This window comes from Staurois parvus, unplaced genomic scaffold (assembly GCF_062004578.1).
Source record: "Staurois parvus isolate SC_StPar_1 unplaced genomic scaffold, SC_StPar_1.0 ptg000247l, whole genome shotgun sequence".
NCBI lineage: Eukaryota > Metazoa > Chordata > Amphibia > Anura > Ranidae > Staurois > Staurois parvus.
The window spans coordinates 658,050-672,854 of record NW_028318043.1 but is presented as its reverse complement, the minus strand read 5'-3'; the positions used below and the strand labels follow the sequence as shown (position 1 = coordinate 672,854).

The following is a 14,805-nucleotide window of genomic DNA, read 5'->3' as shown; positions in this document are numbered from 1 at the left end:
CACCCCTGAGGGCGACTACTCAGGGGGCACCGAGTTTGCGGACTTTCTGCCTCCTCAGCCCCTGGCCAGACCAAGGTAGATCCGTCCAAATCAGGAGGTACTGGGTCTTTCCAGCTTTCCCAGAGGAATTACTCCCAGGGCCCCAGAACGCATCATGGCGCTCCCCGGTTTCTGTCCCTCCGGTCCAGCCTTCCGGACCCCCATCATACCAGTGAGGGTACTATACAACAGCCATCCCCGCAAAGCTAGAATGGCCGGGAGCACCCCCACTGGACACTGATAAGAACAGATACTACACTTGATCTTAGCCAAAAGGCCGAGAAGCGATGCAATGCAATGCACTCACATCACGGCTGGTGGGAGGGGCCATCAGGGTGATGTATGTCTGTGTTTCTCTATGCAATGCACTCACATCACGGCTGGTGGGAGGGGCCATCGGGGTGATGTATGTCTGTGTTTCTCTATGCAATGCACTCACATCACGGCTGGTGGGAGGGGCCATCGGGGTGATGTATGTCTGTGTTTCTCTATGCAATGCACTCACATCTTGGCTGGTGGGAGGGGCCATCGGGGTGATGTATGTCTGTGTTTCTCTATGCAATGCACTCACATCACGGCTGGTGGGAGGGGCCATCGGGGTGATGTACTTCTGTGTTTCTCTATGCAATGCACTCACATCTTGGCTGGTGGGAGGGGCCAGCAGGGTGCTGTACATACAGAAGCTTCCTGAAAACATCCCAGCCGCCCGCCCCAGTACTCGAGCCCTCAGTTCTGATGCAAACAGTGGGAGGAGTTATGCAAATATCAAAATGCCTTGATAAGCAGGTGTCAGTCTGGAGGAGTGGGCGTTCCTAGGCGGGCTGTACCTGCAGGCAACACCCACATATAATTCTGAGCCTCTATGATTGGAAGAACTGAAATTCAATGAATGAAAGGGGCGGGGCCAGGGATGGTTCAGGCTGGGGAGGAAAGGCCCTCAGTCGCAGGATAGTCACATGTATATCATTTAGGCGCGACTTTGGAGGGTTTACATTGAAGTCTACGGCCCTCAAGTCGCACGCAAGTCACACGTATATCATTTAGACGTGACTTTGGAGGGTTTACATTGAAGTCTATTGACCTCAAATCGCATGAAAGTCGGACCAAAGCAGTGCAGGAGCTGCTTTCAAGCCACTGCGACTTGAAGTTGCACAGCTGGGAAACATGGCGTGCGGCTTGCCATGCGACTTTGATCCCCAAAAGTCACACGACAAGTTGCAGGAGTGTAAATGGGCCATTTCAGTCCAGGACAGGAGCCGCAGCAACTATGCAAGACTGAAGGGAAGGCCGGAGTTCCCCTTTAATTATCGGCAGATGGCCCCGCCCCTTCTGGATGGCACTGATGCGTCACAAAGCTTTTCGAAGTCTGGTCTCTAATGCACCTACCTGATGGCCCCGGCAGATAGGTGGCCGTAGGAGCCGCTGGCTGCGGAGCTGCTTCTGGAATTATTGATGTACGCCACCAGCGAGTTGGGCGAGGTGCGGATCATGGTCTGCAGGTCGATGCTGGCGTCCGACAACGGCGAGATGGACAACGCCCGCTTGCGGCTCAATCTTGGAGTGAGGCGGGGGCTGGAGAACCGCGACACTGAATATCGACAAAAAGATCAAATCATACACAAAGCAAACCAACGAAAAATAGATATTCGACTTGTGCAACCCGAGGCCAGGAGGGCATTCTGGGACTTGTAGTTCTGTATCTGACAGAAAGTCACCCGAAAGTAGGAGGAGTCTGCATACTCAAAGAAGAAAACTCACGCCCATTTGTATTCAGGTGTGCTGCCACGTTGGTGGGCCATCACCAGACCCCGCCAAGTAGGTGGGCCATCCCCAGACCCCGCCAAGTAGGTGGGCCATCCCCAGACCCCGCCAAGTAGGTGGGCCATCCCCAGACCCCGCCAAGTAGGTGGGTCATCCCCAGACCCCGCCACGTGGGTGGGCCATCCCCAGACCCCGCCACGTTGGTGGGCCATCCCCAGACTCCTCCACGTGGGTGGACCATCCCCAGACCCCGCCACGTTGGTGGGCCATCCCCAGACTCCTCCACGTGGGTGGACCATCCCCAGACCCCGCCACGTTGGTGGGCCATCCCCAGACTCCTCCACGTGGGTGGGCCATCCCCAGACCCCGCCATGTTGGTGGGCCATCCCCAGAACCCACCTCTGCATTTGTGGGGACTGCCCACTCGCTGCCCCAGTCTCTGCAATCAATGCCTTTTGGAATTACCGCACATACAGTCCATGCTGTGATCCCAGGACATGGCCCGGGACCAGGCTCGGATCTACGGGGGTGCTGGGGTGGCCTGTCCCCCCATCCCCCAGGTCTCTAAGAGTGCATCCACTGATCCATGAGGCACTCTGATGGGGTCAGTTGATGTAACGGGGCACTCTGATGGGGCAATTGATGTGAGGGGGCACTCTGTTGGGGACAGTTGATGTAAGGGGGCACTCTGTTGCGGACAGTTGATGTAAGGGGGCACTCTGTTGGGCACAGTTGATGTAAAGGGGGCACTCTGATGGGGACAAGTGATGTAAGGGGGCACTCTGATGGGGACAAGTGATGTAAGGGGGCACTCTGATGGGGACAAGTGATGTAAGGGGGCACTCTGATGGGGCAATTGATGTGAGGGGGCACTCTGATGGGGACAGTTGATGTAAGGGGGCACTCTGATGGGGACAGTTGATGTAAGGGGGCACTCTGATGGGGACAAGTGATATAAGGGGGCACTCTGTTGGGCACAGTTGATGTAAAGGGGGCACTCTGATGGGGACAAGTGATATAAGGGGGCACTCTGTTGGGCACAGTTGATGTAAAGGGGGCACTCTGATGGGGACAAGTGATATAAGGGGGCACTCTGATGGGAACGATTGATGTAAGGGGGCACTCTGATGGGGACAAGTAATGTAAGGGGGCACTCTGATGGGAACGATTGATGTAAGGGGGCACTCTGTTGGGGACAATTGATGTAAGGGGGCACTCTGATGGGGGCAATTGATGTAAGGGGGCACTCTGTTGGGGACAGTTGATGTAAGGGGGCACTCTGTTGGGGACAGTTGATGTAAGGGGGCACTCTGTTGGGGACAGTTGATGTAAGGGGGCACTCTGATGGGGGCAGTTGATGTAAGGGGGCACTCTGTTGGGGACAGTTGATGTAAGGGGGCACTCTGTTGGGGACAGTTGATGTAAGGGGGCACTCTGATGGGGACAAGTGATGTAAGGGGGCACTCTGTTGGGGACAGTTGATGTAAGGGGGCACTCTGATGGGGACAGGTGATGTAAGGGGGCACTCTGATGGAGACAAGTGATGTAAGGGGGCACTCTGATGGGGACAAGTGATGTAAGGGGGCACTCTGATGGAGACAAGTGATGTAAGGGGGCACTCTGTTGGGGACAGTTGATGTAAGGGGGCACTCTGATGGGGACAAGTGATGTAAGGGGGCACTCTGTTGGGGACAGTTGATGTAAGGGGGCACTCTGATGGGGACAATTGATGTAAGGGGGCACTCTGATGGGGACAAGTGATGTAAGGAGGTACTCTGATGGGGACAAGTGATGTAAGGGGGCACTCTGTTGGGGACAGTTGATGTAAGGGGGCACTCTGATGGGGACAATTGATGTAAGGGGGCACTCTGATGGGGACAAGTGATGTAAGGAGGTACTCTGATGGGGACACCTGATGTAAAGGGGGACTGTTATAGGGGCACCTGATATAAGGAGGTGCAGATTCTGTTTAATCATCCTAATCTAATGACAACCAATCAGGGCCAAGGGACAAGAAGTGTGTTGTTGGCAGGATCACTGAGCCTGAAAAAAAAAAAAAAAAGAAGAGAACTAATGCAGCCACCTCCACTAATGGCTGCTCTGGGTGACATTGTTCTTTTTGGGTTTAGATCCACACACAAGCAATCCCCTCTCCCTACAACCAGATCATCCAGCAGCCTCGCCGCCTCTTTGTTTCTCTACCATACGGCACACCGGAGGGGGGGTGGCATCATTCCTTCGAGCTGCTCGGCCTGAGTGTAATGAACACGGAGAATTTTGCTTCTGTGGCTATAATTACCCGGCCCGGCATGAAAAATGACACGAGATTTGGGAGCGAACTATTTCGATGCGTTTTTCCTGCTCTCCCTCCATTCGCTGGCGAAAGCAGGACAACGCTGGCAGCCATATTTATCTCTGTTAGCCGCCCACCCCTGGGGAGGCCACTTTATTAATGTGCCACTTCCCCTGATAAATTATTCAAAGCAAAAGGAAAACTTTGTGCTCATTTCTTTCCTCTTCTCGTTGGCTGTGATTTATGTCGCTCCCGCGCATTCTGAGAGCGGCTCCGTCACCGGCGTACGGGGAGGTCAGGGGGGGCCGCGCCAATGGGGCTGACCAAGTCCGGTATAGAGGGGCGGCCAATGAGCGTAGAAGTACAAGAATGTAGAAAAGTATGACGATGGAAAGACGCAAGGAAGCTGAGAATCTTAACCCCCTCCTACCGGGCACTTCTACCCCCTTCCTGCCTACCGGGCACTTCTACCCCCTTCCTGCCTACAGGGCACTTCTACCCCCTTCCTGCCTCCCGGGCACTTCTACCCCCTTCCTGCCTACCGGGCACTTCTACCCCCTTCCTGCCCCTCGGGCACTTCTACCCCCTTCCTGCCTACAGGGCACTTCTACCCCCTTCCTGCCTACAGGGCACTTCTACCCCCTTCCTGCCTACAGGGCACTTCTACCCCCTTCCTGCCCCCCGGGCACTTCTACCCCCTTCCTGCCTACCGGGCACTTCTACCCCCTTCCTGCCTACCGGGCACTTCTACCCCCTTCCTGCCTACTGGGCACTTTTACCCCCTTCCTGCCTACTGGGCACTTCTACCCCCTTCCTGCCTCCCGGGCACTTCTACCCCCTTCCTGCCTCCCGGGCACTTCTACCCCCTTCCTGCCCCCCGGGCACTTCTACCCCCTTCCTGCCTACCGGGCACTTTTACCCCCTTCCTGCCTACAGGGCACTTCTACCCCCTTCCTGCCCCCCGGGCACTTCTACCCCCTTCCTGCCTACAGGGCACTTCTACCCCCTTCCTGCCTACAGGGCACTTCTACCCCCTTCCTGCCCCCCGGGCACTTCTACCCCCTTCCTGCCTACCAGGCACTTCTACCCCCTTCCTGCCTACCGGGCACTTCTACCCCCTTCCTGCCTACTGGGCACTTTTACCCCCTTCCTGCCTACTGGGCACTTCTACCCCCTTCCTGCCTCCCGGGCACTTCTACCCCCTTCCTGCCTCCCGGGCACTTCTACCCCCTTCCTGCCCCCCGGGCACTTCTACCCCCTTCCTGCCTACCGGGCACTTCTACCCCCTTCCTGCCTACCGGGCACTTTTACCCCCTTCCTGCCTACCGGGCACTTTTACCCCCTTCCTGCCTCCCGGGCACTTCTGCCCCCTTCCTGCCTCCCGGGCACTTCTACCCCCTTCCTGCCTACCGGGCACTTCTACCCCCTTCCTGCCTACGGGCACTTCTACCCCCTTCCTGCCTCCCGGGCATTTCTACCCCCTTCCTGCCTACAGGGCACTTCTACCCCCTTCCTGCCTACAGGGCACTTCCACCTCCTTCCTGCCTACAGGGCACTTCTACCCCCTTCCTGCCTCCCGGGCACTTCTACCCCCTTCCTGCCTACAGGGCACTTCTACCCCCTTCCTGCCTCCCGGGCACTTCTACCCCCTTCCTGCCTACAGGGCACTTCTAACCCCTTCCTGCCTCCCGGGCACTTCTACCCCCTTCCTGCCTCCCGGGCACTTCTACCCCCTTCCTTTCCCTCGGGCACTTCTACCCCCTTCCTGTCCAGGCCAACTTCCAGCTTTCAGCGCTGTCGCACTTTGAATGACAATTGCGCGGTCATGCAACACTGTACCCATATGAAATTATTTATCATTTTTTAGACAGATAGAGCTTTCTTTTGGTGGTATTTAATCACCTCTGGGGGGGGGGTTATATTTTTTGCTAAACAAACCAAAAACAACAGAAAATTTTGAAAAAAAAAGTTTTTTCTTAGTTTTTGTTATAAAATTTTGTAAACAAGTGATTTTTCTCCTTCACTGATGTGCACTAATGAGGCTGCAGTGATGGGCACTGATAGGCTGCACTGATGGACACTGACAGGTGGCACTGATGGGCACTGATGAGGAGGCACTGGTAGGTGGCACTGATGGGCATTGACAGGCATCACTGATGGGCACTGAAAGGCAGCACTCATATATGGCACTGATGTGCACTGACTGGCACTGATAGGTGCCACTGATTGGCAGCACTGATAGGTGGCACTGAAAGGCAGCTCAGATGGGCACTGATAGGTGGCATTGAGGTGGCATTGAAGAGTACTGACAGGTGGCACTGCTGGGGATACACTGATGATCAGTGTAGATGTCCCCTCTAAGGAATGCCGATTACCGGCTCTTCTCTCCTCTCCTGTCAGCGTGACGGCTCGTAAGAAGAGAAATGCCGATAACCTGCATTTCCATATTTACATGCGATCAGCTGTGATTGGACACAGCTGATCACATGACCGAGCCGACGTCTTCGGCTCTTTCCATTGATCAATGATCCGGGACACAGCGCACCACCGATCGCCACGCTGCGCGCCCCTAGAGCCACGAATGCGCAGTGAGAATGGGAGGACGTCATATGACGTCCTCCCAGAACGAGAGAACCGCCTTGCGCCCGTCATTACCTTACATGGCGGGCGGGAGGCGGTTAAACTGCAACTTTTCAACGTGGACGCGACAACTTCCTACCCCACACTCAGGCTGCATTCACTTCTGAGGGCCGGTTCACACCACGCGCGTTTCAGTTGCGTCTTTTCTGCATCCAAAACGCACAGAAAGTCGGTGATATGGTGGTCAGTGTCATCGTTCACATCAGTGCTCGCAGTTCCGGTGCGTTCTGGATGCAAAAAAAAAAAAAAGTAAAACAGGCTGCATTTTTTTCTGCACAGAACTGTACTGGAACGCGGTAAAACGCATTAAATTGCAACAAAACGTACCAAAAACGCACTGGAAAGCACCAAAACTAACCAAAAATGCACACATCCCTATTTAAATTGAAGAAAAAAAGAGAGGAAAAAATTAACTGGAACACATCAAAAACACATAAAAAATATATCAAAAACGCGTCAAAAACATCAAAAACTTGAAAAAAATCGGCAAAATCGGACCTAAGAATAATCGGACGATTTTCGCTCTGTTAGTGGGGACAATGGCACCGGCCGATTTTTGTGGCTCCTCCCCTTTTCGGTGATCGGGCATGTTGGAAAATTCATGAAAAACGATCGATTTTCGACTCCATGATGGTCAAATCGTACGATCGTTTTTCCTGAAAAGAATACACGCATGAGCCGTGACCTGGAAGGAACAGAAGTTTCGCCTGTTATATGGGGGGAACTTTATGACTCGGTCGGCCAATTTTCGAAATCATCGATGGCGCCATCGGATTACCGAGCGAATGACGTTTTCAATTTTCGGATGAAAAATCGTTCGTGGTTCGACCCGTGTATGGCCTGCATTAGGCCCTCCGTGAGTTTAATTACCACCTTATGCCGGCCATACATGGGTCGAAATTCGACAGATTTTTCTTCGGAAAATCGGACCTTAAAATAAATTGGCCGATTTTCGCTCTGTTAGTGGGGTAAATGGCACCGGCCGATTTTTGTGGCTCCTCCCCTTTTCGGTGATCGGGCATGTTGGAAAATTCATGAAAAATGACGGATTTTCGACTCAATGATGGTCAAATCGTACGATCGTTTTTCCTGAAAAGAATATGCGCCATGAGGCATGACCTGGAAGGAACAGAAGTTTCGCCTGTTATATGGGGGGAACTTTATGACTCGGTCGGCCGATTTTCAAAATCATCGATGGCGCCATCGGATTACCGAGCGAACGACGTTTCCGATTTTTGGCCGAAAAATTGTTCGGAATTCGACCCGTGTCTGGCCTGCATTAGCCTTGTCAGAATGGTTTCTAGGCTGGCCGACCTTCTCCGTCGCCGCCAAAGCCGACCGCGTTGGCGAACTCAGGAAACGCGGCTCCCTGAGAACGGCGAGCTCCTTCACCCCGGAGTCTGAGGTCACAGGGATGGGACAGGCCCGGGCAGGAAGGATTCCGGCAGATTTGGAAGGATTAGGACATCCGCAGAGAAGACATGTCGCGTCGGGAGCGATCCGCGGCCTCTGAGATCACATTTTCCATCTGCTCCTCTGGATTCGGGGATTTAATAACCAGGACCGTGATGTTATTGTAAATAATGATTTATATGACAATTCATGTAAACCGCGGACGATGCGCCTGCTGGCGAGAACGATCGGCGAACACGTGACGCAGGAGTACAGGCAGCTAAGAGGAGAGGTCGTGTGAGGCCTCCATGAGTAACTTCAGGCAAAAAAAAAACAATCAGGGGAATCAAGAGCTGAGCTGGAAACATTGTTACTTTGCTCAGGGTGGCTGTTGGAAATGATGGGGCCCCGTACTGCCTACCTGATAGGGCCCCGCCTCCCCAGACTGGGTGGGTGCAGGTGTAGGGCACTGACCAGCCAATCAATAGCCAGAGGACCTGTGTGAATGAGCCCTTAAACTGACCCCTTTTCAGTCAGAGAACGAGATTGAGGACGCAGATCCCCAATCCCTTCTTTGCAGCCTCAGCTGCACTGCAGAATGATTGGATGGGAAGCCCTCTGTACAGAGGTTTCCTGCTGATTCACAAACTGAAGCATAGTAAACACACTTTACTAGACTTCAGTTAGGAATGAACACAGGAGTGATTGGTACTGGAACCGATCTCCCTGCAGCAGTTGAAAGCCAGTACAATGGAGAGGAGGAGAAGCCAGCTGCAGGGGTGCTACAGGAGGATCACTTTTGGGGATTGACCAGCAAACCTTTCTCTACAGCCTCAGCTGCAGTGCAGAATGATTGGATGGGAAGCCCTATGTACAGAGGCTTCCTGCTGATTCACAAAGTGAAGCATAGTAAACACACTTTACTAGACTTCAGTTAGGAATGAACACAGGAGTGATTGGTACTGGAACCGATCTCCCTGTGGCTCTCTCCCCGCAACAGCTGAAAGCTGATACAATGGAGAGAAGGAGAAGCCGGCTGCAGGGGGAGCTATAGAGGAATCGACACCAAATTATTCTCTACAGCCTCAGCTGCACTGCAGAATGATTGGACGGGAAGGCCTCTGTATGGAGGCTTCCTGCTGATGCACAATCTGAAGCATAGTAAATACAGCTTACTAGATTTCAGTTAGGAATGAACACAGGAGTGATTGGTACTGGAACCGATCTCCCTGTGGCTCTCCCTGCAGCAGCTGAAAGCTGGTACAATGGAGAGGAGGAGAAGCTGGCTGCACTGCAGAATGATTGGACGGGAAGCCCTCTGTATTAGCTTCCTGCTGATTCACAAACTGAAGCATAGTAAACAAAATGTAATAAGACTTCAGTTACAAATGAACACAGGAGTGATTGGTACTGGAACCGATCTCCCAGTAGCTCTCCCTGCAGCAGCTGAAAGCTGGTACAATGGAGTGGAGGAGAAGCCGGCTGCAGGGGCACTACAGGGGGATCAGATTTAGGGATTGACACCAAATCATTCTCTACAGCCTCAGCTGCACTGCAGAATGATTGGACGGGAAGCCCTCTGTACAGAGGCTGCCTGCTGATTCACAAACTGAAGCATAGTAAACACACTTTACTAGACTTCAGTTAGGAATAAACACATGAGTGATTGTTCCAGGAACCAATCTCCCTGTGGCTCTCCTTGCAGCAGGTGAAAGCTGGTAGGAGGGAGCAGAAGAGAAGCTGGCTGCAGGGGAGCTACAGGGGGATCAGATTTAGGGATTGACCACCAAACCTTTCTCTGCAGCCTCAGCTGCACTGCAGAATGAATGGACAGGAAGTCCTCTGTACAGAGCCTTCCTGTTGATTCACAAACTGAAGCATAGTAAAGAAAATTTAACAGGACTTTAGTTAGGAATGAACACAGGAGTGATTGGTACTGTAACTGATCTCCCTGTTGTTCTCCCTGCAGCAGATGAAAGCTGGTACAATGGAAAGGAGGAGAAGCCAGCTGCACTGCAGAATGATTGGACGGGAAGCCCTCTGTACAGAGGCTTCCTGTTGATTCACAAACTGAAGCATAGTAAACAAAATGTAATAAGACTTCAGTTACGAATGAACACAGGAATGATTGGTACTGGAACCGATCTCCCTGTGGCTCTCCCTGCAGAGGGATCAGATTTAGGGATTCACGCCATGCCCTGATGCCAGCTCTTCTGCTGGAGGCTTGCCGGCTGGTTCATCCTCCAAACCTTTCTCTGCAGCCTCAGCTGCACTGCAGAATGATTGGACAGGAGCCTGTATAGAGGCTCCCTGTTCATCCATAGGAACTGAAGCAATCTCCGAAACCGATCCCCCGTGGCTCCCCATGCAGCAGCCAACAGCTGTAGAGGAGGAGAAGCTGGGGGGGGGGGGTTGCTGAGCTGTGAATAGCAGCTTTTGGAACTGCCTGCACAGTAAAGCTGCCTGGATCCCCCTGTTGAACCAATGGGGCCCGGGGCCCTACAGTAGGACCAGTGCTACATCCTCGTTGGGTGCCCCTGACTGTACTAAAAGTCAAAGTCAGCTCAGTCTACTTTGGGACTCATTCACATCAATGGCCCCATTCACACCTGAGCGTTTCGGAGCCTAAGCCCGGGTTCACATGCATGCGGTGCGGTACATCGCATGTGATTCGCACCGGAACCGCGCCGCATTCCTGCGCAGATCACATGCAATTTGTGTGCGGTGCGATCGGAGACGTACATTATGTATGGCTCTAACCGCACAGCACCAAAAAAGCTTTTCATTGGCTAAAAGGAAGGTTAGTTCGTTGCCGGGCATTGTGAGTCGGTCTACTGCAAGGCGCAGTACGGTGCCATTCAAAACGAGCGCCATTTAGGACCGGTTCCCGCGCTGCGCTCAAAACGCATTTCCTTTGCAGTCTGCTGCGGGTGCCAATGTTATGTGAACGGCACTCCAAACGCACATCGCAAGCAGAGCGCATGTGCAGGCAACAGATCGCATGGGACCACGCGATTTGGCGCGGTGCGTTTTTGAAAAGTGGCGCATGCACTGCTTTTTTTGTGTTCCGGTGTGACTTGCTGCCCATTCAAATGAATAGGATGCAAAGGTGACCACATGGGAACGCACGGGAATTACAAAGAAACGCAGACTGCGTGATGCAAGTGTGAACGGCCCTTAGGCTACTTTCACACTGATTCGCCGCAAAAACACATCAAAAACACATAGGCGTTTTTACCACGTTTTTTTCTGCGCTTTCTAGGCGTTTTTTTAAAGACACGTGACTTAAAAACTGCATCAAAACCGATTCTCAGAGGCGGTTTTGAGGCATTTTTTAGGCGTTTTCCATTGATTTAACCACTTTACCTCCTGAGGATTTACCCCCCTTAATGACCACGCCTCTTTTTGCTACTCGGCGCTGCACTAATTCAACTGATAATTGCGCGGTCATGCAACGCTGCACCCAAATTAAATTTACGTCCTTTTTTTCACACAAATAGAGCTTTCTTTCGGTGGTATTTGATCACCTGTGCGCTTTTTATTTTTCACGCTATAAACAAAAAAAGGCCACAAATTTTGAAGAAAAACAATATTTTTTACTTTCAGCTATAAAAAATATATAATAAACTCAAAGTTGGTTATAAATTTAGGCCAAAATGTATTCTGCTCCATGTTTTTGGTAAAAAAAATCCCAATAAGTGTATATTGATTGCTTTGTGTGGAAGTTATAGCGTCTACAAACTATGGGATAGATTGCAATTTACGCCATTTTTCTGCTATACAGCGCTGCGCTAGTTTAACGGACAATTGCGCGGTCATGCAACATGGTACATAAATGGAATTTACATCCTTTTTTTTCCCACAAATTGAGCTTTCTTTCGGTGGTATTTGATCGCCTGTGCGGTTATTTTTTGCGCTATAAAAAAAAGGCTGACAATTTTGAGGAAAAAAAACAATATTTGGGACTTTTTGCTATAAAACATGGCCAGTAAAAAAAAATTTAAAAATCAAATTTAGTCATAAATTTCTGCCAAAATGTATTCTGCGACATGTCTTTGCTAAAAAAAAAACCCCAATACGTGTAAATTAATTGGTTTACGTGAAAGTTATAGCGTTTACAAATGGCGGGAAAGATACTGGGATTTTTCATTTTTTTTATACTAATAATGGCGGCGATCAGTGACTTATGGCGGGACTGCAGGACTGCGGCGGACATTCTGACATTGGGGGGTACTGACTTGGGGTCACTGACATCCCCAGTGACACCAATACAGTGATCAGTGCAAAAAAAAAAAACACTGACACTGTACTAATGGCACTGGGGAGGAAGGGGTTAACTTTATTATTCAGGGAAAGGGTTAACTGTGTGAGGGGAGTGTTTTACTAGGGGGTGGGGCGGGGGTGTGTGCTGCACGGGACACCGCTGATAGGAGAGAGAAACTCTTCTGTCCCAATCAGCGTGTCCTGGAGCTGTCAGGGAACTGACAGAAAGCACAGCTACTGCAGCTGTGCTCTCTGTCAGTGATTGCCGCTGATCGCCGGGACATAGCCGGTAACGACCGTCTGTGACCAGGCGACTGACATCTGTGGCTGTGATCGGCGGGACAGGTAGGGCGGCGGCGCACCTCGCGCGCGCCCCCTACCTGTTTACAAAACACACGTTTTAAAACGTGGTTTTGCCCAGCCGTGCCGCCCTGCCACCGTATTTCTACAGTGGCTGGGCAGCATGTGGTTAAATGGGAAGAGGCGTTTTTGGGGAGTTTTTTTTTAACTCCCAAAACACGCCCCAAAGATGCTGCAGGCGGTATTTTTTACAAATATGTATATATTGAATACGGCCAAAATTGTAGCATTTCAAATATATGTCAATATATTTGGGAAGAATATTTTAAAAATATATTTCAAATATATTTTTCTTCCATGTGGGCCCCAAAAAGGCTCCGGAACCTTTTTTTTGGTCGTGGCGCGTCGGGTATTTTTTCAGCGCACATTTTGGCACGTTTGTAGCGCTTTTCATCACACAACAAAGGTGAGTCTGCCACTTGCGATTGGGGCGCCATTACCAGTTAGTGGCACTGCAAACGCAACGCGCGGTTGCAACACAGGAATGGCATACGAACATGCGCCCCGTTGCTGTGCGAATCCCGCGCGCTTTTATTTTGGGCTGCGAAAGTGATGCACGCATCACTTTGAAAATGCGCCGCGCCACAAATGGCACGGTACTTGGGTACACAAAGGCAGTGTCATTGCGATCTGCATTGGGGGTTCCGTTAACAATACTTTGGCAACGTGCGCACAACGCGCCTTTCCCGCGCCGCGTTCTGCTGTGAACCGGCCCTTAGGTCGATGCGTTGGTTTCTTGGTTGGAAGTATTCTTCATTTTCGTGAGATCTGCGATGGCGGAGGATACAAAGTATCGTTTTATGACGCCGTTATACGAGCGTCGTCGCAGTAAACACCTCGCTCTGGAACTCGTAACGGCAAATATGAAGAAACCACAAAAAACGATTTTTCCTTTTTTGGGGGGGGAGGGGCCGGGGGTTACAAAGTGACCGGCGCAGCCGCTACCAGAAATCTGCAAATCATTTTGCTTTTGTTTGATTGGAAAAACAAGAGTCGCCGCGGCTGATTAAAGGCAGCGAATGATGACAGGGCGACCGGCGGCCGGGTAATCCGATCGGTCCTTGTGAAAACACGGCAGCTTCTACGCCGGTCAGAGGGTAACCGCGCTCGGGAGAAAACATCAGGATGCAATTAATGGCGTACCGAGACAATGGCAAACATTGTGCGCCGAGGGGCCGGCGGGAGACGGGGGGGCGCAGTCGCGCAGGAAGTCGAACGCTCGCTAAGCTTTTACTTACAGCTGAACTCCAGGCAAACAGCTAAAGACACATGAAATACATCTAAGGGAACGGTTTGCATTTCTGTACATCCAGCCCTGAGATTTGCACAGCTCCGCCACACAGCACAGCCCCGTCTGGCAGGGCAGGAGACCTTTTTTTTAGGTTACACTTAGGAGTCTTGTCCCTCCCCCACAGCCTGTGATTGGACCGTGAGAGATAACAAGAGCCGACGGATGAGATTCTCTCTGTCACTCTGCTCTCTCCTCCTATCATCATGCCCCTTAAAAGCACACAAGCACTGCAGCACGAATGATTGGCTCTTTTTTCTGCTTCTCCCTCTCCCAGTCTGAGCCCTGTTGTACAAGGGCTGGGGGATACCAAATAATTCAGGTATTTGTACTCCTTGCATGATAGTAAAAATACATGTAGGACTAATTTAGTGTCTTAATGCACGTTGCGGCACATTAATGTCCTGGGGCCCCTACTCAATTTATACACCTACTGTCATGGCTAGGGGTCATACCGGGTGCCCCCCTTCCCTCCACGGCCGTCCGACAACACAGCTAGCAGGCATTGCATTGAGAGCTAGGAGGGCTGTCTTAATGGGATCAAGGGCCTCTGGGCAAAGTAACCCCCTGGGGCCCCTACCAGCCGCCCCCAATTTATACACCTACTGTCATGGCTAGTGGTCAGACTGGGCGCCCCCCTTCCCTCCATCGCAGTCCGACAACACAGATAGCAAGCAGATGATTGCATTGAGAGCTGGCAGGGCTGTCTTAATGGCATCAAGGGCCTCTGGGCAAAGTAATGCTCTGGGGCCCCTACCAGCTGCCCCCA

General features: G+C 51.8%; 1 protein-coding gene and 1 pseudogene across 1 annotated transcript in view; both read right to left on the bottom strand.

The window, feature by feature from the left end:
- The window catches only part of GLI2 (GLI family zinc finger 2), a 246,406-nt gene that overhangs the window by 51,642 nt on the left and 179,959 nt on the right, over positions 1-14,805 (bottom strand). The window contains exon 6 of the mRNA XM_089680618.1: positions 1,426-1,627. Coding sequence (XP_089536744.1) covers positions 1,426-1,627 — 202 coding nt within the window. The remainder of the gene's footprint in view (positions 1-1,425; positions 1,628-14,805) is intronic.
- On the bottom strand, positions 213-328 carry LOC149459809 (U2 spliceosomal RNA; annotated as a pseudogene).